The following is a 22642-nucleotide window of genomic DNA, read 5'->3' as shown; positions in this document are numbered from 1 at the left end:
AAAGGTCAATTTTCATTCCAATCCCAAAGAAAGGCAATGCCAAAGAATGCTCAAACTACTGCACAATTGCACTCATCTCACACGCTAGCAAAGTAATGCTCAAAATTCTTCAAGCCAGGATTCAACAGTGCATGAACTGTGAACTTCCAGATGTTCAAGCTCGTTTTAGAAAAGGCAGAGGAACCAGAGATCAAATTGCCAACATCCACTGGATCATCAAAAAAGCAAGAGAGTTCCAGAAAACATATACTTCTGCTTTATTGACTAAGCCAAAGCCTTTGACTTTGTAGATCACAACAAATTGCAGAAAATTCTTCAAGAGATGGGACTATCAGACTGTCTTACCTGCCTCCTGAGAAATTTGTATGCAGGTCAAGAAGCAACAGTTAGAACTGGACATGGAACAATGGACTGGTTCCAAATTGGGAAAGGAGTACATCAAGGCTGTATATTGTCACCCTACTTATTTAACTTCTATGCAGAGTACATCATGAGAAATGCTGGGGTGGATTGCAGCACAAGCTGGAATCAAGATTGCCAGGAGAAATATCAGTAACCTCAGACATGCAGATGACACCATCCCTATGGCAGAAAGTGAAGAAGAACTAAAGAGCCTCTTGATGAAAGTGAAAGAAGAGAGTGAAAATGTTGGCTTAAAACTCAACATTCAGAAAACTAAGATCAGGGCATTCAGTCCCATCACTTCATGGCAAGTAGATGGGGAAACAATGGAAACAGTGACAGACTTTATTTTTTTGAGTTCCCAAATCACTGCAGATGGTGACTGCAGCCATGAAATTAAAAGATTCTTGCTCCTTGGAAGAAAAGCTATGACCAGCCTAGAAAGCATATTAAAAGCAGAGACATTACTTTGCCAACAAAGGTTTGCCTAGTCAAAGCCATGGTTTTTCCAGTAGTCATGTGTGGATGTGAGAATTGGACTATAAAGAGAGTTGAAGTGTGGAGGAGTTGATGCTTTCGAACTGTGGTGTTGGAGAAGATTCTTGAGAGTTCCTTAGACTGCCAGGAGATCCAACCAGTCCATCCTAAAGGAAGTCAGTCCTGAATATTCACTGGAGGGACTGGTGCTAAAGCTGAAACTCCAATACTTTGGCCTGATGCAAAGAGCTGACTCATTGGAAAAAAAACACTGATGCTGGGAAAGATTTAAGGTGGGAAGAGATGGGGACGACAGAGGATGAGATGGTTGGATGGCATCACCGACTCTATGGATATGCGTTTGAGTAAACTCCAGGAGTTGGTGATGGACATGGAGGCTTGGTGTACTGCAGTCCATGGGGTCACTGAGAGACACGACTGAGTGACTGAACAGAATTGATACTATCCTCCACAGTGGCTGTACTAATTTACATTCCCACCAAAAGCAGAAGAGGGGGGCCGTTCCTCCACATCCTCTCCAGCTTGTGCTGTTTATAGAATTCTTGATAATGGGCATTCTGACCAGTGTGAGGTGACACTTCTTTGCAGTTGTGATTTGCATGTCCCTAGTAATTAATGATGTTGAGTATGTTTTCATGTCCTCTCTGGCCATCTATATGTTTTCTTCAGATAAATGTCTATTTAGATCTTCCACCCATTTTCTGATTGGGTTTTTTAATTTAAATTGAACTTTATGAGCTGCTTTTTATATTTTGGAGATTAATCCCTTTATAGTTGCTTCATTTGCAAAGAGTTTCTCCCAATTTGAGGGTTGTTTTCTCTTTTGTTTATGGTTTCCCTTCCTAATTACCTGATGGCTGATTGGGCACACAGATCAATGTTTTAACTTTGAAATTTGTCTAATTTTCCTTGCAGTCTTATATTTTCTTTCCACCTTATCAGGTTGCAGAAGCAAGTATTTTTATGATTCATTATTTCAAAGAACATACTACCTCATGGGTACTACTTTAGGTGCTAGACATATAACTGTGAATAAGTCTCTGATCTTGTGGATCTTATTTTAGTGATAAGAGATGCACAACAAAAATACAAATACATATGGTTATAAATGAGCGGTGAGGAGGTGAGATGAGTAGACGATAAATGGGATATCAGTGACAAAAGGAGCCCACACGCCTCAGACTGAGTTTCCAGCCAGTTCAGATAATGCGGCTGCTTAGTGAACTGGTGCAAAATGACTGCTCAGGACAGTGATATGAATTGAAAGAGAATTGGCAGGGAATGGGTTATATTCTGTGAAAGCAAACCACTGGAGAGTTTTAAGCAGAGAATATTCTGGTATTATTTCAGTTTACAAAGATCACTTTGTGACCCCATGGTCCACAGCCTGCCAGGCTCCTCTTTTCATGGAATTTTCCAGGCAAGAAGACTTGAGTGGGTTGCCACTTCCTTCTCCAGGGGTCTTCCCAACCCAGGGATCGAACCCAGGTCTCCTGCATTGCAGGCAAATTCTTTACCATCTGAGCCACCAGGGAAACCTGGATTATTTTCTGTGAAAGCAAACCACTGGAGGGTTTTAAGCAGAGAAGTATCCTGGTATTATTCCAGTTTACAAGGGGGACAAAATTGGAAGCAGTAAAACATTTCGGAAGTTTAAGCAACAGAAATTAGAGACATGTACTAGAGAGGCTATCATGGAGATATGAAGAGTTAGACCATTTCAGTATACGCTCTGCTGATAAAATTTTAATGGGAATTAGTGTTGGATTGAATGTGTAATGGAGAAACTGCTTTATTTTCAAAAACAGGATAACTTTACTATAAAGAAAATAAATGAAATTGTATTGGTATGATATACATATAAGTATACAGTAGTTCTGAGGAAAATGAAGCAATATAATAAAGAATAATAAATGTGGAGTACAATTTGGACTTGAAAAACACATCATTATGTTTTTCAAAGCTATGCACTGATGAGTTTCCAAAATGTGCTTAACTACAATATTTGTGATGTCATTAAAAAATACAAGACACAAATATCTTTTCAAATTACAGTTTTCTGCAAATATATGCCCAGGGATGGGATTGCTGGATAATATGGGAGTTTTATATCTTTTTGAAGGAACCTCAGGGCTGTTCTCCATAATGATTGTAGCAACTTACATTCCCACTTACATGCACGCCAATGTTCCTTGCAGCACTGTTTACAATAGCCAAAACATGGAAGCAACCTAAATGTCCGTCAACAGAGGAGTGGATAATGAAAATGTGATACATGTATACAATGGAATATTACTCAACAGTAACATAGAACAAAACAATATCATTTGCAGCAACACAGAGGGACCTAGAGATTATCATGTTAAGTGAAGTCAGACAAAGAAAGATTAACTTCATATGACATCACTTATGTGTGGAACATAATAAAAATTATACAAATAGACTTTTTACAGAACAGAAGCGGACTCACAGACCTCAAAGTCAAACTTGTGTTACCAGGGGGCAAACGTGGGGGAAAGTGATAGATCGGGAGTTTGGGATTGACATAAACATGCTACTATGCATAAAATACATAATTTAAAGTGACCTACTGTATTATACATGGAAGTCTACTCAATATTCTGTGGTGGTCTATGTGGGAAATGAACTGAAGAAGAATACACACACACACACACACACACATATATAGTTTCACATTATTGTAAACCTGAAACTAACACATAACTGTAAATCAACTCTATTCTAATAAAAAATAATATATATATATATATGATACATTAGTACACTTCAAAGTTAGAGCTGGAATTCTGAATTAGGTGCACACAAAAAACAGTTTAGAAATCTGTATGCCATTAAGAAATGTATTTTGTATTTACTAATAACTGAAATAATTAAGGATACAGAGAGATCATGTGATATTAAAACACTGTTATTCTTGATATTATAATATATAATACATAAAATTGCTAATATGTATTTGCAAAAATATGATACAGTAAAATTAAAAAACCATTATATTTGAAAAACAAAGTGATTTAATTTTAAGGTGCTTTATCTTTCTTGGCAGAAATAGAATGGTTATAGTTAACATTTTTCATTTTAATAAGACAATATTTTCAGTTTCTTAATTGTCTACTGGGCATTTTCATGATGCTATCTTAGTGATTCTCTTAAACTTTCAGTTTGGTAAGTTTTTTAAACTTTACCTTAAAAATAATAAATATTATCTTTAATAATCACATCTTACACAACACTACATAGTAAAATTGACCTAAAGCAAAATGTAAGACATCATTTTTCATGAGAACAATTGATAATGAAGGCAAACTATATTAACTTATTTTTGATGTTACTGTTAAAAGTCAGGATTCTCTAGGTTTTAACTTCACTGACTCGATACCAATTCACTGAATTTTAAAAAATGTGTACTAATAATGGAGTATTTCTCCTTCCTGCTTTAACAGAGTGATGAATCTTTTCCAAAATTAGAGTATCAGTTTCTCTGTAATATGAAAGTAAGAAAAAAAAGTAAATACTTTGGTGTTTGGTAGGATATACTAAACAGCATATGAAAAAGCAGAGACTTTGCTTTTGCCAACAAAGGTCCATCTAGTCAAAGCTATGATTTTTCCAGTAGTCATGTATGTGAGAGTTGGACTATAAAGAAAGCTGAGTGCTAAAGAACTGATGCTTTTGAACTGTGATGTTGGAGAAGACTCTTGAGAGTCCCTTGGACTGCAAGGAGATCCAACCAGTCCAATATTATATATATTCAATATTATAAATGTATTACAATATAATACATGTATATTATATCCTAAAGGAAATCAGTCCTGAATATTCATTGGAAGGACTAATGCTGAAGCTGAAACTCCAATACTTTGACCACCTGATGCGAAGAACTGACTCATTGGAAAAGACCCTGGTGCTGGCAAAGACTGAAGGCGGGAAGAGAAGGGGATGACAGAGGATGAGATGGTTGGATGGCATCATTGCCTCAATGGACATGAGTTTGAGCAAGCTCTAGGAGTTGGTGATGGACAGGGAGGCCTGGTGTGCTGCAGTCCATGGGTCGCAAAGAGTTGGACACAACTGAGTGACTGAACTGACTGATTATATAATAAAAGTTTAAAAGAAAACTTAAACTCTGCTTTTACAATCATCAATAGAAATTCCAAAATTTATTCATAAGTGAAATATTAAGTTTACCTCACCATAATGTATCAAAATATTCTATCAGAGAACAACTAAATAGATTAATTTACATTTATACATATTATGTTTATATAGTTGATGTGGCTTTATTTTGTTTTTTTAAATACAAGAAATCATCAGAGTAGAGATTGACTGTAGAGTCCCTCTAGGAAAGCTGATGTTAAATATTTGACTCTTTCCAAAGATGCTAGCTTTCCATTTGAAATATTAAGTTTACCTCACTATTTCAGCTTTCTTTATAGTCCAACTCTCAAAAATGGTAGGGCATTTTTGTTGTTGTTCAGTTGCTTGGCCATGTCTGACTCTTTGCAATCCCATGGACTACATGGGTCTTATTTAAATAGTGGATACACAGGTTGGTAAATAGGATAATCAAGTTCAGTGAGCTCACTGGGTTGAGAGAGAATGATAAATGTTTCCAGAGAGGAACCTTCTTTAGCAATTTCTAGGTTTCTTTTCTGTGTATGTATTAGTAAAGTAAAACAATAACTTCTAGTGTTGTAACCTCAGTAGTCACAGAAGCATGAACTTGAAATCAAGGTTAGCTAAAGGAAGGATTTACTAGGGAAATCTATACAGTTAATATAACATAGTACTATCATCCATTAATAAAACTTCTCATTAATTTTAAATAGATTTATCTGGCAGTTGATACCAATCCCACTGGCCGTTTATTACATAAAATATTTTGGAGTTTATATTTTATAGAGAAAAGGAATTTAGGCTAAATATATTTTACATAATACTCAGTAAACCTGGGAAAGAGAGATCTATGTGATAAAGGTAGGACTCATCAGTTCAGTTCAGTTCAGTTCAGTTGCTCAGTCGTGTCCGACTCTTTGCGACCCCATGAATCGCAGCACGCCAGGCCTCCCTGTCCATCACCAACTCCCGGAGTTCACTCAGACTCACGTCCATCGAGTTGGTGATGCCATCCAGCCATCTCATCCTCAGTCATCCCCTTCTCCTCCTGCCCCCAATCCCTCCCAGCATCAGAGTCTTTTCCAATGAGTCAACTCTTCACATGAGGTGGCCAAAGTATTGGAGTTTCAGAAAGTCCTGTTAATATTTTGGAGAAAGTTTAACCAAAGTCTACTAAGAATTCATTAATTTATTCAACAACAATTTATTGAGAAGAAACTCTATTATGTAGCATAAACTGGGTATGTTCCCTGATGAACTGAAGCTCCTGTATGGCCTTGAAGTAACATACGATACACTGTTTTATAATTACTCACTTTCATACCTGTTTCCCATACTAGACTACATTTTCCCCAGGAGCAGGGCCTTTGCCTAACTCATCTGTCTACTGACAGCTCTCCTTCAAAATGCTGTTAAATAATCATTTACTGAATGACAGACACCTAATTATCCAAAAAGCAAACTTTGCCAAAAGAAAATTGACCATAAAGATTCAAGTAATAGATGAAGGGCCACCAGTACTTCTATTTATAACCAGCATGCATATTATGCATCAGCCGAAGTAATATATACCTCGAAGAACACATACATGGTACGACTCAGAAGTTCCCATTTCTAGGCATCAAACCCTGAAGGCATTAAAGTGGAAGGCACAAGGGCCTAGACATTCCCTTTAAATAGACAGATTATAGAAAGCTCCTTCCAAGCCCACATTTTAAATATAGGAAGACATCTTAAAGTTATGTAATCAAACTTTCCAACCATTCCACACATGTTCCCTAACTTCCCCAACAAGTGAATACATTTCCTGGTTTACATGTTTCCAATGATGGGACAGACTTTTAGGATAGATGGTTTAATTTTCCAATAGCTCAAAATATTAGATTTTTTGGAAAGCCTTTAAATATTTGAGCATAACAGGAAATTTCTCCCATAAACACTCCTTCCACCATGTTGAGAATCCTTGGCTCTAATCTTGAGCTCTTCCTCATGCAAACTGTACTCAAGGCCTCTTAATATTTTGATTTCTTTTTATAGGTGTACATTCATTTGCCAAGAAGCAGCTAAAATGTGGTGGCACAGGCAAAAAGGACACATGTGATAAGACATGGGCAGCAAAGCAAAGAAAAAAATTAGCATCTCCACTTTTTTAACACTTTGATTTCTATAGCTTCTATCTGGACACTCCAGCTTTTTATTTTTTGAGCCACATTATACTGTTGGCTCATAACAAGCTTTCCATCAAATAAAACCTAGATTCAACTACCCTGACTCCAACTTTTATCTTTATTCTCTAATGGCACACTCAGCAATCTTTTTCATGAATAATTACTCTTTGAGCTCTAGTGTCATATTTTGTATTTACTTTCCTAAATAAAATAAAAAAGTAGTAGCAAATGATGTTACCTATCATACACAAGGCAACATCTTAACACCTAACATATATTAAAAAACAATATGCCTTAGCTCTCACTGTCAACTTTCTCTTATCCTATCATCATATTCTCAACAAATTCTGGGATTTGTCTGGTAAATTAAAGGAGTAAAGATACTAATCAGAATTTATTAAGCACTAATTATATTTTGAGCACTGTGCTTTTTTTTTTTATTTCTTCCCCCTACTATCTGACTTGTCTCCCAAGCTTTATGAGGCAGGTATTGTTATAATACTCTCTTTTCACACAAGGGAAATGAGACTTAGGAAGGATGAGTAACTTGATCCTGACTTCACAGAGAGCGAGTATCAAAGCAAGGATTCAAATCCAGATCATTCTTACTCCATAACTCTTAATCACATGATGTGCATATCAATAACAGAACAGTTCAAAAGTAATCTGGAAGTTTATAGGGATAAACACCTAATTATTTGAAAGTTCAAAACTAACTGAGACAATTGTCAGTATAGGGACTGAACAGAAATAGAATTATGATCAGTTCTAACCATAACCATTCTCAACAGTCTCCCTCTTTCTTTCTTCTTAAAATGAATGGTATAGTTTGCACCTAATGATATAGGGAGACTAAACAGGGTACGCCATCAAAAGTTTGGAAATCAGGTCAGAAGAGGAATAATATCTGAAATGAAAACAGTAAATGGCAATATACATAGCTGAGTGAACTTTATAGGTCTAAAATTGATAATATACTTTAATCCAACTAGTATTTATTGATTTTTATATGGTATGAAGACTCTAATTTCATTTTTTTTCATATAGATAATCAATTATCTCAGAATAACTTACTAACTAAAAGAGCCCATCATTTCTCCACTGATCTACACATTCTACTCTGGCAAAAATCATTTTTTTAAATATAGAAATCAGTCTATTCCCGTGATCTCTTCACTGTTGGACTATTTGTCTATCTCTCTGTGCTAATATCACAGATTGCCTTAATTAGTATTGATCTAAGAAAGGCTTCATATCTAGTAAACGGGAACGTTTGCATTAATATTGGACCTTCACTAATAATCAGATATTTTCTGGTCAGTTTGTTAAATTTACATAAAAATATTTTTGGGAATTTTGTTAAAATTGCACTCAATTTATGAAAACTTTATTCTACTGAGCCTTTCTATTAAGAGCAAACTATATTTTGCTCTAATTTATTTTTTGTCCTCTCATGTCGTTTAGTGCAAATGCCTAACTTTCTTCTTAAAGGGTTTACACACCTTTTGTAAATTTATTTTTTGTTCTTTTTTGGCAGTTTGTAATTCCCAACCTCACAATAAGGAGAAAAAAAAATAAACAAAAAAACGCTGAACAAACAGAAAATAATTCTTAGCTCCATCAGAGAACTGCAGTTACAGAGCAAACTGTCACCACCAAAACTGGAGAGGCGGAAGACTACAGAGAATCCGAAGCAAAAGTCCCTGAGGCATTTTTCTGTAGTATAAGAAAAAATTAAAAGGCTAAGATAAATTCCGGTGATACAATTTCCAAAAGTCATACCACCTAAAAAGCAGATTTAATCACAGGGTTATAGACTGCTTCCCCACCCTAATACCTCGAACCGCATCAGTGAGGCTCAGTATAATACCGGTGGATTACAAATGAGAAAGCTGCAAAACACAAAGTCTATTTAAGTGTTTCTAGAGAAAGAAGGACAAGATGGCGGAAGAGTCGGTGCACTCAGAGTACAGTCTCTCTCCATGCATGCAGCAGGAAGAATCCACGTATGCAGAAGTTCTCACAGAGCACCAGCTGAGAACTGGTAGAGCCTCTGATCCCTGGAAGGGAATATAGGGACCCGGGCACAAATCAGTAGGTTGACGGGAAGGAGGGAGAAGGAGGAGGAGAGTGAATAGGACCTGACCTGCACCCCGGAGTCGGGAGCAGAGGCAAGGGAGAGAGCCCCACATCCGGTCAATTGATCGGGACAGAAGAGACGCATTTGAGCAAACTCCTGTGGATGGCACACATGCAGAGAGGGGGGTGAAACCACCGCTGAGCTCCAGGCGCAGAGCGACAAAGGAAGGGGTCTGAAAACCTTTCCATCAGCTGTCTGACAGATTAAATTCACACAATCAGCTAGATGGACTCTATAGCGTGAAGCAGCTAATCTGTGACCGTCCAAATGAAGTGAGAAACACACAGAACAATCTGTGCCAGGGCCGCATACCTTGGACAGGGATGCAAGTCTATCAGTGTACACGGTGGCTGGGAGCTGGATCGTGGGGCTTGGAGAGCAATGTCAGTGCAACGACTGATGATGACTGCAGGGAGACAACTCAAGGAGACAGGAGAGAGGAAATCCATGGTGGAGAATGCCTTTCGAAGAAATCCTGGAGACCATGGAAGCAGGGTGCTATTGCTGAGTCATGTGCAAGGGGTACAGCCTTCACTGTAGCTTCCCTCCCCTCACATGCCTGCACTGGCAATTGAGCACTAGAGAAGGACCCCAGCCAGGGGTCTTTGAGCATCTGCTGGGCCAAGCAATGGAGAAGGACCAGTCAGGAAGGCACTTTGGGTGCCAGCTGCCAGAGGCTAGAAAAGAATCCTAATAGAGCCATATCTCCCATGCCCATGACCACTGGCTTCTCTGCACACCTGGAACCACCAAGGCTCCTGCAATCAAAGCAGCTGTACCACCACCATGCCTGGTCCTCACTGGGGCAGACCCAAGTCCTTTAGGGCATCCTTGGGAGCAAAACCCTGTGGGTGATACACATGCAGAGATGGGAATAAAACCACCACTGAGCTCCAGGGGCAGAGCGACAAAGGAAGAGGTTTGCAAACCTTGCCATCAGCTGTCTAAGCTACAGATTAAATTCACACAATCAACTAGACAGACTCTTTGTCTGTAGAATATATCAAAGGACAGTGAGTGTTTCCACAAAAGAAAACACTCTAGCTCTGGCAACTGGGGTCACTGGAGATAATCAAATGCAGGAGAAGGGCCAGATAGAGTCTGAGCTGTCCCCACATCAGGTCCAGGGACCAGGCCTCCCCAGCACTGCAGGGTCTCCTAGGGAGGCAGAAGTGAGCTGTGGCTCACAGTGGGAGAAAGGACTCTGAGAGCTGAGACCCGAGACAAAACATTTATTTTTATTCTCATGTTTTCACTTGTTCTGCAATTCATTCCGGAATTTTTTTTTTCTCTTTATTCTTTCTTTGTTGTTGTGGTTGTTGGTTAAAACAACAAAGCCTGGATGACAATACATCTGTTTACAACATAGTCAACCAAATATTGTAAGCCCACTGTTGAAGCCCTACCACTCAGGAAAACAACAACCACAACAAAAAGATTTCTTTCCAAATATTACTGCTCACTGACAATGCATCTGGTAACCCAAGAGCTGTGATGGAGATATACAAGATTCATGTTGGTTTCATGACTACTAACATGATATCCATTATACAGCCCTTGGATTAGGAAGTGATTTTAACTTTAAAATCTTAATATTTAAGAAATACATTTTGTGAGGCTATAGCTGCCATAGATAGTGATTCCTCTGATGAATTTGAGTAAACTGAAACTCTTTTAGGCAGAATTCACCATTCGTTATGACTTTAAGAACATTTACGATTCATGGAAAGAGATAAAATACCAATATTCATAGGAGTTTAGAAAAAATTTATTCTGATCTTCATGAATGACTTCGAGTGGTTCAAGACTTCAGTGGAAGAAATAACTTCAGATGTGGCAGAAATAACATGACAATTAACAGCAAACATGAGCTTAAAGATACGACTGATTTGTTACAAGCCCATGATAAGACTTTAAATGATGAGAAGCTGATTCTTACTGATGAGGAAAGAGAGTGGTTTCTTGAAATGGAATTCACTCTTGGTGAAGATGCCATGAAGATTGCTAGAATAACAGAAAAGAGATTCAGAATATGATGGAAATTTGGTTGATAAAACAGTGGCAGAGTGTGAGAGAACTGACTCCAGTTTTGAAAGAAGTGCTACTGTGGGTAAATTGCTATTAAACAACACTGTATGTTACAGAGAAATCACCCATAAGGGAAGAGTTAATCAGTGTAGCAAGATTCATTATTGTCTTCTTTTAAAAAATTGCCTCAGACCATGACTTTCACCAGCTACCACCCTGATCACTCAACAGTTACCAACAACTGAAGGTTAGCAAGTTGGCATGCACATGGTGCTTTGGACATAATGCAACTGGACATTTAATAGGCTGTAGTGCATAACTTCTATACTTATACATACTGATAAACCAAAAAAATCTTGACATTTGTTTTATTTGCTATTTCTGCTTGATTGATATATTCACTTTACTGTGCTGGTCTAGGACTGAACCCAGAATATTTCCGAGGGATGCCTGTAATGGCAAATTATTCTGAAGTTTATGTGGGAAGGTAAGAGATGCTGAAAACACAACAAAATACTGAAGAATATATTGAACCACTATGTAGTACATCTGAAACTAATATAATATTGTAAATTGACTATATTTCTATAAAATAAATAAAGATTTAAAACATTTTAAAAAATCAGAAAATTGACAGTATTTGATATCAAGACTTTAGTAATCCAGAAATGTAATATTGCCTTATGAGTAGACACATGATTCAATGAAGCAGAATAAAGAGCCCAGAAATTTACCTACACACATAGGGAAGTGACCTTTGATAAAAGATCAAAGGCAATGGAGAAAGGATGGTCTTTCTAACCAACAGTGCTAGAAAAACTGAAAATTCATAGGCAAGAAAATTGAATTCTAGATAACTGACTTTACACCTTTCACAAAAACAAAATTCAAAAATGGATCATAATCTTAAATATAAATGTGAAACTATTAAAATTTTAAAAGATAACATAGGAGAAATTCTAAGTGACCATCGGTTTGGATTCTTTTTTTTTTTGATAAAACACCAAAAGCACAATATACAAAAGAGAATAATTGTTAAGTTAAAACTAATTAAAATTAAAACTTCTACAAATACATTGAAAAGACAATGGGATGTCAAGCCACAGACTGAGACAACAAATTAAAAACATATCTGGTAAAAGATTTGTGATCCAAAATATACATAGAACCCTTAAAATAGCAACTCAAAAGTTGATCAAAAGATCTAAACATTCATCTCACAAAAGATGATGTTCAGATGGCAAAAAGGTAAAATATAAAAATATGCTTAGCTTCACAATTCATTAGAGAATTGCAAGTTAAAAAATTGAGTAACCACTTTAGAATCCAGAATACTGACAAGACTAAATCTTGACAAAATTGTAGAGTAACAGTAAATTTCATTCATTACTGGTAGTAAAGGAAAATGGAATAGCCACTTTGAAGATAATTTGGTAATTACTTTAAAAAGCTGATGTAGTCTTACCTTATGATCAGCAAAATTCCACTCCCAGGTATTTAGACATATAAGTTGAAAGCTAAAGCCCACACAAAAACCATAACGCGTGTTTATATCAGCCTTACTAATAATTGCCAAAAACTGGAAGCAACCAAGAAGTCTTCAACAGATGAACCGGTAAGCAAGCTGTGATACACCCATACAATGGAATATTACTCAGGAACACAATAAAAAGAAATGAGCTATCAGGCCATGAAAAGACGGAGGAAACTTAAAGGCATATTTTTAGTGAACAAAGGTAGTCTGAAAAGGCATAGCTGAAATGGCTCTGGCTGGTGTTTCCAACTCTATGACATTCTAGGAAAGGCAAAGACTATAAAGCTATTAAAACCACTCAGCAGTTTCCAGAGAAGAGGGATGAGTAGGTGTAACAAAGGATTTTCAAGGCAGTGAAACTCTTCTGTATGATATTGTAATGCTATGGGACTTCCCCAGTGGCTCAGTGGTAAAGAATCTCCCTGCAATGCAAGAGACACGGGTTTGATCTCTGGCCTGGGAAGATCCCCGGGAGGAGGGCACAGCAACCCACTCCAGTATTCTAGCCTGGAGAATCCCATGGACTGAGGAGCCTGGTGGGCTACAGTTTAGGCATAGCAAAGAGTCGGGTAGGACTGAAGCGACGGAGCATGCACACACGCAGGCACTGTAACGCTAAGTGATATGCATTTCTCAGAATCTGTAAAACCTTGACACAAAGAGTGAACTCTGGTGCAAACTATTGATTTTAGTCAGTAATATAGCAATACTGACTCAACAATTGTAACAAACACCTAATAAGGGAGAAACTGTGTGAGTGTGTATAGAAGTGGAGGGCGGGGTGAGAATAACTATTATCTGCTCAACTTTTCCATAAACCTAAAATGGCCCTAAAATTAAAATCTATTTTTTTTAAACCTGGATATACTTCTATTATTTCTAAAAAATTATCTAGCATTTATTCTGGGTGTTCTGTTAGAAAGTAATACAACTATGACTAAAGATAGTTTTATTTCTTTAAAAATCCTTACGTTTTTATTCTATTTTATTACCTTACAACTAGAAGTAGCTGTGCAACGTTGTGCGAAGTGGGGTAGAAGAGCAAGTACTTTGTTGTTTTCCTTGACTGTATTTTTCCCAACACCTAACTTTATAGTGTTCACATTTATATGTGGAATACATAAGGCAGCTGTGATTTTTGTTTTTGTAGATGCCACCCCTGATTACGTATCTTCTTTGCTTTAATTCCAAGTTATCATAAATGGAATTAAATTTTCTTGAACACATTTCTGAATCTATTAAGGTGATCATATAGAGAATTTCCTTTAATACTCCATATTACTTTTAAGACAGAAGGGAGACCAGCCCTGGATTACTAAGCTAGGTTGAATGACCATGGCATCCTGTTTATATTTCTCTGGCATCCTGTTTCTTCCCTTTCAAAACAGGCATCACATTCATATGGCTGTTCAAATTCTCCATAGGACTGTAATACCATGAGGAAAGATGAAGTCTCTATGCTTTATTTATTAGAACCTAGCACTGTTCTTTGTCCAAACTGGGACTCAATAAAATGTTTTTCAATTAATTAGTGAATAAATATGAACATCTCCACCAGCAGCCAACTGCCACTCCAGATTGGAAGAAACTCTCATCCCTTGGGCATCCTTCGTTGCAGACAAGAACAGAAGATACAGTTGCACTGTTGCCAAAAATAGAAAGAGAAATGTCTGCACTAATACTAAAAGTTAATTAATAATTCAAAGACATATTGTTTACATTGCAATTATTTATATACTTTGATAATGTTTTTGATTATGAATTCTTGTTAAACAATGTTGTGTATTAGAATACCCACTTGAAAATTTCTCAGAATATTAGAAATTGCTAAAGAAGCTGGAAGATTGAGTTTACAGAAGTATTTCAAGAAATGCCTGTGTACTGGGCCCCCCAATGGACAACTTATTTTCTTAATTGCAATTTTTGGTTACTTATGTTACCAGAACATCACTATATGCTACCATGGAGTCATTGTGTATAAGATCTCAAACAAAATGTCAAATAGTTGTAAAAAATGAGTTAAAAAAAAAACAATAAATCATCCTTAGCTATTTTACCTGTAAGTGATGTGCTTGTGTTGCCACTTCTGGCCTGTTAATGCATACCGCTTCCGACGAATATTAAATCTGGAGCTACCTCTGGTCTGGTCAGGCACACCACATCGAGGCCTCTTCATCCAGCTGCAAAAAGCAACATTTTCCAGTTATTACCCAACAAATCTAAATACTAATTTCCAAAAGAAGTCCAATGAGAAGTTACAACAGTGATAATAAAACTGGGGAAAAAATTAATAAAGGAAATTTTATTTAAAAATATACATTTGGGAACGCATGTACACCCATGGTGGATTCATGTCAGTGTATGGCAAAACCAATACAGTATTGTAAAGTAAAATAAAGTAAAAATAAAAATTTTTTAAATATATATATTGAAATTTATAAAAAAAATAAAGGAAATCTTGTCAGTTTTATTGCATTTGAATCTAAGAAAAAAGTATATGTTTTTTCCTGAATGATCAAGAATCACTAGTTTATAACTCATATCCTTTAGATAATTTTTCTAACTCATTTTGAGCTAAATGAAGAGTAGGTATTCTGAGGCTTCTAACTAGAATCTGCTGTTAACAAGAAATGTGATTTTGGGCAACTCTCATTCATAAAATGAGACTTTTTACAATAAATTATAACTAAGGCCTCTTATAGATTTATGTTCAACAGTCAATAGTTTTAAAAATCTACTACATGGCCTTAAATTCCAGGACTCAATGAGATACGCAGATGACACCACCCTTACGGCAGAAAGTGAAGAAGAATTAAAGAGCCCCTTGATGAAAGTGAAAGAGAAGAATGAAAAAGTCGGCTTAAATCTCAACTTTCAGAAAACTAAGATCATGACATTCGGTCCCATCAATTCATGGAAAATAGATGGGGAAACAATGGAAATAGTAACTGACTTTACTTGGCGGGACTCCAAAATCACTGTAGATGGTGACTGCAACCACGAAATTAAAAGACACTTTCTCCTTAGAAGAAAAGCTATGACCAACCTAGACAGCATATTAAAAAGCAGAGACATTACTTTGCCAACAAAGGTCCATCTAGTCAAGGCTATGGTTTTTCCAGCGGTCATTTATGGATGTGAGAGTTGGACTATAAAGAAAGCAAAGCACTGAAGAATTGATGATTTTGAGCTGCGGTGTTAGAAAAGACTCTTTAGAGTACCTTGGACAGCAAAGAGATCCAACCAGTCCATCCTAAAGGAAATCAGTCCTGAATATTCATTGGAAGGACTGATGTTGAAGCTGAAACTCCAGTACTTTGGCCACCTGATACAAAGAACTGACTCGATGGAAAAGACTCTGACGCTGGGAAAGATTGAAGGCAGGAGGAGAAGGAGACAACAGAGGATGAGATGGTTGGATGGCATCACCGATTCAATAGACATGAGTTTGACCAAGCTCCAGGAGTTGGTGCTGGACAGGGACATCTGGTGTGCTGTAGTTCATGGGGTTGCAATGAGTTGGATACAACTGAATGACTGAACTGAACAAGAAGATATATGCTATACTTTTCTAGCTTACACATAAGGAAATTATTTTTAAAAGGCAAATAATATTTGCATTTTTCCAATTTTTTATTCTCTTCAGTTTAAGCATTTTGTAAATAACAGCCATTCTCTCTGAATTCTTCATAATAACCAAATTTAATGCTTAAGAAATTTTTTCTGAATGTGCGGTTTCAGTTCAGTTCAGTTCAGTCATGTCCGAATCTTTGCGACCCCATGAATTGCAGCATGCCAGTCCATCACCATCTCCCGGAGTTCATTCAAACTCACGTCCATCAGGTTGGTGATGCCATACAGCCATCTCGTCCTCTGTTGTCCCCTTTTCCTCCTGCCCCCAATCCCTCCCAGCATCAGAGTCTTTTCCAATGAGTCAACTCTTCGCATGAGGTGGCCAAAGTACTGGAGTTTCAGCTTTAGCATCATTCCTTCCAAAGAACACCCAGGGCTGTTCTCCTTTAGAATGGACTGGTTGGATCTCCTTGCAGTCCAAGGGACTCTCATGGGTCTTCTCCAACACCACAGTTTAAAAGCATCAATCCTTCGGTGCTCAGCCTTCTTCACAGTCCAACTCTCGCATCCATATATGACTACTGGAAAAACCATAGCCTTAACGAAATGGACCTTTGTTGGCAATGTCTCTGCTTTTGAATATGCTATCTAGGTTGGTCATAACTTTTCTTCCAAGGAGTAAGCGTCTTAATTTCATGGCTGCAATCACCATCTGCAGTGATTTTGGAGCCCCAAAAGATAAAGTCTGACACGTTTCCACTGTTTCTCCATCTATTTCCCATGAAGTGATGGGACCAGAGGCCATGATCTTTGTTTTCTGAATGTTGAGCTTTAAGCCAACTTTGTCACTCTCCTCTTTCAGTCTCATCAAGAGGCTTTTAAGTTCCTCTTCCCTTTCTGCCATAAGGGTGGTGTCATCTGCATATCTGAGGTTACTGATATTTCTCCCAGCAATCTTGATTCCAGCTTGTGCTTCTTCCAGCCCAGCGTTTCTCATGATGTACTCTGCATACAAGTTAAATAAGCAGGGTGACAATATACGACCTTGACATACTCCTTTTCCTATTTGGAACCAGTCTGTTATTCCACGTCCAGTTCTAACTGTTGCTTCCTGACCTGCATACAGGTTTCTCAAGAGACAGGTCAGGCGGTCTGGTATTCCCATCTCCTTCAGAATTTTCCACAGTTTATTGTGAGGTTTAATATCACACAAATAAAATTTAAATATTAAGATTAGGAAAATAAAAAGTTTGGTTTTGATTTATTGATTGTTAATTCTTGTCTATAGAGAAACATTTTCATGATTTTGATAAGTTTTTCATTAGTGACTCATAAAATAACTTTACCATTCATTGGGTCATTTAATTTAAAAATTACAAACTAAAGCAGAATCTTCATGATGTTACATGCTTCAGAAAGTGGAAATGAGAAAAGAATCAATTTTCATTATATTTCATCAAATACTTAATTTGTATACTCTTTATATAGTAAATAATTGACTACAGAGATGACTGTCTAAAGATGTCCATTTCATGAAAATGAATGAAATAGTTAACATATTACATGGATAAATCAGCTAACTAGCTTTTATAAACATAATAATGTCCTGCAACAATGAAAGCACAATTTTTAATTTTCAATAAAGATAACACTTTTCTGATAAGCATTATACATTCGTCCTCTTCTAGTCTGTTGCCAGTAATAATGTAAACACTGGAGTTACCAGGCTTAAAAACTCCATTCTCATTTATAATGCATTGTAGAAGTACTTAAGAAAATCACTTTCCCTTTTTTTAAAGTCTCCATACCAAATGAGATGTCTTGCAAATAATGATGCCTAGAAGGCTATCCAGCTCTATGAAGCTGAAGTCTCTGGAACTAAGAACTGAGACATCTTACTTCCCAGGACTCTCTTAATCACTAGATTTGAAAGACATTTCACTAGACTATGAAACAGTGCAGGGCAGGGGATCTACACACTCCCAGTACCTGTACAATTCCTAGCATTTAAAAGATGCTTAATAAGCAGGTGAATAGAGACATTTTTAATAAAAACATATTTTCATTATATTTTATAAGATCTAGATATACTCAGCTAACAAATATTAAGCGTTAATGATAGACTGATGAAAATTTCAATGGCTTTTATATATGAGTATTTCATTAATAATACCCTGAACCAAAAATTCTATTTCTTGGGTAAGTACTTATTCTGACTTATCTCCCTGAAAGTATTGTGAGAATAATACTTAATTATTAAATATTAATAAATTTAGTTAATGTGGGATGTGACTACACTTACATTTAGCTAATGAAAAGATTTAAGCAAACACTCTGGAAGGAAAAATCATTTTTAAATGGATAGTAGGATAAAAGTTGACAATTTGTATTTAAACTGATATGTTATCAGGATAAAGTGTATTTTCAATGAGGATATATTCTCTAGAATTCCTTCCACAATACACAAAATTAAAAGATGACAGCAGTCATGTTTTTTCAAACATTCAAACTTATTAATGTGAATCTCCATTTTAAGTTGTGTACATGTTGGATCAGTAAAAATTTTCTCAGTGAAGAACTGCATCTTCCGAAGGACAAGGGTTTTAGGGATGAGTACTAATTTGGTTCCTATGCTCAAAGATGTCTCTGCTAAGTTCCTTATGCATTTCTTTAGCTTTATCCCATTTCATATAATATTTTCTCATGCTCCAACTATTTACTCCTTCCATCCGGATCTATTTTCATCTATTTTCCTACAATTTTTTTAAGCTTTTAGAATATGCTAAGGGATATATGAAAAACATGTGGATAAAAAGATAAGCTCTTGAAGAGCTCCCAGTTTGTTAATACAGCATGATAGGAAAAAAAAAATTACAGTATAATTGGTTAAGTAGTCTCACATCTCCATGTAGCCATCTTATCATCATTTCTAACTTTACATGTAATTTAAAAATTATAATTTTCCAGCCCCAAAATGGCAACAATTCCTCTGACAACTTAACTCAGCCAAAAGTCTTTATAAATGATATAAGCAAGATACACAGGTAACATTTTCCACAGCTCTCTCTTCACATCTAATCAGTCATCACGTGGTCTCGTCTGCCTCCAAAAACTTCTCCATAATTCTCACTCTTAGCAGTGCCTCCTCACTCCTAAAAATCTTTTCAAAGCACTGACATGTTTCCTACATGTTCTGAGCACAAAATGCTTTTATAGACACAATCTTATTCAGGCATCCTCAGCAAGGGTAACCCTTGCTCCCTTAATTCCCAAGAGCCACACAAGTTCCTACAGAACTGTATCACTGATCCTGCTCTTGATGAAACTGTCTTGCTGTTCACACTGTTCTCTGAACCCAGGGTAGGCAAGGCGTGAGCTAAGAGGATAGAAGGAGACTGGAGGAGCCGTAGGAACTGCAGACACGTTTATTCTCTCCTGGCTGACACAGCAGCCGTGACACAGCCTCTCTACTGGTTGCCACATCAGCTGGAGCAGCAGCCACAGGATACCCACGATGGAGCCATAACTCAGCCATGACGTAAGCTCACAGAAGCATCCACGATGCAACTCCGCTGCAGCCCCAGTGCTCTAGCAGCCAGAGCCTTTGTGGTGAGGCTCTCACAGGCATATCACACAAAGCAGCCCATGACCAAGTGAGTACCTCGTGACCAAGCAAGTACCTTGAGACCCAGTGAGTACCTCGTGACCAGGTGAGTACCTTGTGAGGAAGCAAGTACCACGTGACCAAGCAAGTACCTTGTGACCAAGTGAGTACCTCGTGAGGAAGCAAGTACCTCGTGACCAAGTGAGTACCTCATGAGGAAGCAAGTACCTCGTGACCAAGCAAGTACCTTGTGACTCAGCGAGTACCTCGTGACCAAGCAAGTACCTCGTGACCAAGTGAGTACCTCATGAGAAAGCGAGTACCTCGTGAGAAAGCAAGTACCTCGTGACTCAGTGAGTACCTCGTGACCAAGTGAGTACCTCGTGAGGAAGCAAGTACCTTGTGACTCAGTGAGTACCTCATGACCAAGCAAGTACCTCATGACCAAGTAAGTACCTCATGACCAAGCAAGTACCTCGTGACCAATGAGTACCTCATGACCAAGCAAGTACCTCATGACCCAGTGAGTACCTCATGACTGAGCAAGTACCTCATGATGTGTATGTGCAGTGCTATAAGTGATCTCAGCTGTTACACAAACATTATTTACAAAACCTGGGGCCAGAGTGAGAGGCTATGGGGCAAGAGAGGCAGACCAAGCAAGTACCTCATGAGGAAGCAAGTACCTTGTGACTCAGTGAGTACCTCATGACCAAGTGAGTACCTTGTGAGGAAGCAAGTACCTTGTGACTCAGTGAGTACCTCATGGCCAAGCAAGTACCTCGTGACCAAGTGAGTACCTCGTGAGGAAGCAAGTACCTTGTGACTCAGTGAGTACCTCGTGACCAAGCAAGTACCTCGTGACCAAGTGAGTACCTTGTGAGGAAGTACCTTGTGACTCAGTGAGTACCTCATGACCAAGCAAGTACCTCATGACCCAGTGAGTACCTCACGACCAAGCAAGTTCCTCATGATGTGTATATGCAGTGCTATAAGTGATCTCAGCTGTTACATAAACATTATTTACAAAACCTGGGGCCAGAGCGAGAGGCTATGGGGCGAGAGAGACAGACCACATCATCTTGGCTAATTTGTTCCTTCCCTACACTCCATTCCTTCAGAGTCTCTCACCTCATAATCTACAAGCAGTCCATCTTCCACGATACTTCCTTGGCGAGTAACACTAACCCTTGGATTTACACCTTGCAATAGCAGTAGCTACAACAACAAACAGTGACATCCCCAATACAGGGCAAAACCCAACGTCAGGTATCATGCTGCAGTCCTTGCCCTCATGGGCCTAGAAGACACCCACCACAGGTGGAGTGACTTTACCCTCTTTGGCCAAGTCCAGCCCACCATCAGGCCTTGTGAGGCTGTGGGAAAGCCTCCACAGGGGCAACTCCACTCCTGCGGAATTTTTATTAAGGAACCACAAAGCCCCCCACTAGCACCGGGCCCACCCCTTCAAGGAGGGGAATTTTTTGTGTATTTTCCACAGCCCATCCACAAAATTCCAAATGCTTTCACACTGCTCTAAATCTTCAAGAGAATCAGAGGTTAGTAGCACATCCTAGGACACAGCGTTTACAGTACTGTTCTAAGGCTACATCATACATCATAGGACAGAGGTTCTGACTTGCTGTAAAGAAGGTTGCATTTGGCACCGGCATCAACCAGGGCCATTAGTCTCTGTACATTAGCTGGTGACCAGCGAATTCCAAGTTCTACTTGGAGCCTCTGGTCCCTGTTTGGGTTTTTTGGGCAGGCCCCTTGGCCTGAGTTCTGTTCAAAGTGAAAAAAGGCATCATCGAAAGGATCATCCTCAGGCACCACGTAATCTTTTAACTGAGCTGCCCAGAATCTCTGGCTGTGGGTGCTTCTCAAGCCTGGTAAACTGCTGCTTTGATCTCAGTTGCCTCCATAGCTCTAGGAGCAGAGCACGGGGCTGTCCACCAATTTTATTTCTGTCAACTCCCGCTGCCAGCAAATCAGCCCACATTTGCATTCTCGTTACTTGGATGGGGCCTTTACCAGCTCGAGTCCCCTTTGAGGTCTTCACGCTTCTAATCCCCTTTGCCTGCAGCCTTCCATTGCTATCACCTCATATCTGGGGTGCCCACATAGGGGGCAAGAATAGCAGTCAGGGATCCAAAAGTGGTAGACAGGGCACTGTTCAAAACTGCATCTTGAACGCCACAAGTAAAACGCTCATCTTCTGGGCCTCGGGTGTTTGGGTTAAACATTGATTGCTTCATACCCAGTTCTCTCGCTACTTGGGTCAACTCATAGAGGTATGCCATTTACTCACAGTATCCAGGAGCTCTCCTGCATATGACCACATGGTGCAAATGGCAGCTTTAATCCATTTCCATGGGGGCATGTGTTTGGTTAGGCGCACCTTGCCGGAGTCGCCAGGATTCTGAGACCTTTGTCTCAGTGAGGGGTGAGTGGCTATAGATGCCAGTTCTACCTCATCCCCAACACATGTAATCCTGTGCACCCCTGTGTCCCAAAGTCGCAAGAGCCATGCTGCCAAGGGTTCCCCTTGCTTTTGC

General features: G+C 38.3%; 1 protein-coding gene across 1 annotated transcript in view; it reads right to left on the bottom strand.

The window, feature by feature from the left end:
- The window catches only part of MMP16 (matrix metallopeptidase 16), a 368502-nt gene that overhangs the window by 150603 nt on the left and 195257 nt on the right, over positions 1 to 22642 (bottom strand). The window contains exon 3 of the mRNA XM_068983662.1: positions 14965 to 15087. Coding sequence (XP_068839763.1) covers positions 14965 to 15087 — 123 coding nt within the window. The remainder of the gene's footprint in view (positions 1 to 14964; positions 15088 to 22642) is intronic.

The sequence above is a fragment of the Capricornis sumatraensis genome, chromosome 11 (genome assembly GCF_032405125.1).
Source record: "Capricornis sumatraensis isolate serow.1 chromosome 11, serow.2, whole genome shotgun sequence".
Taxonomy (NCBI): domain Eukaryota; kingdom Metazoa; phylum Chordata; class Mammalia; order Artiodactyla; family Bovidae; genus Capricornis; species Capricornis sumatraensis.
The sequence above is the reverse complement of the archived record's forward strand: the minus strand, read 5'-3'. Positions and strand labels throughout refer to the sequence as shown.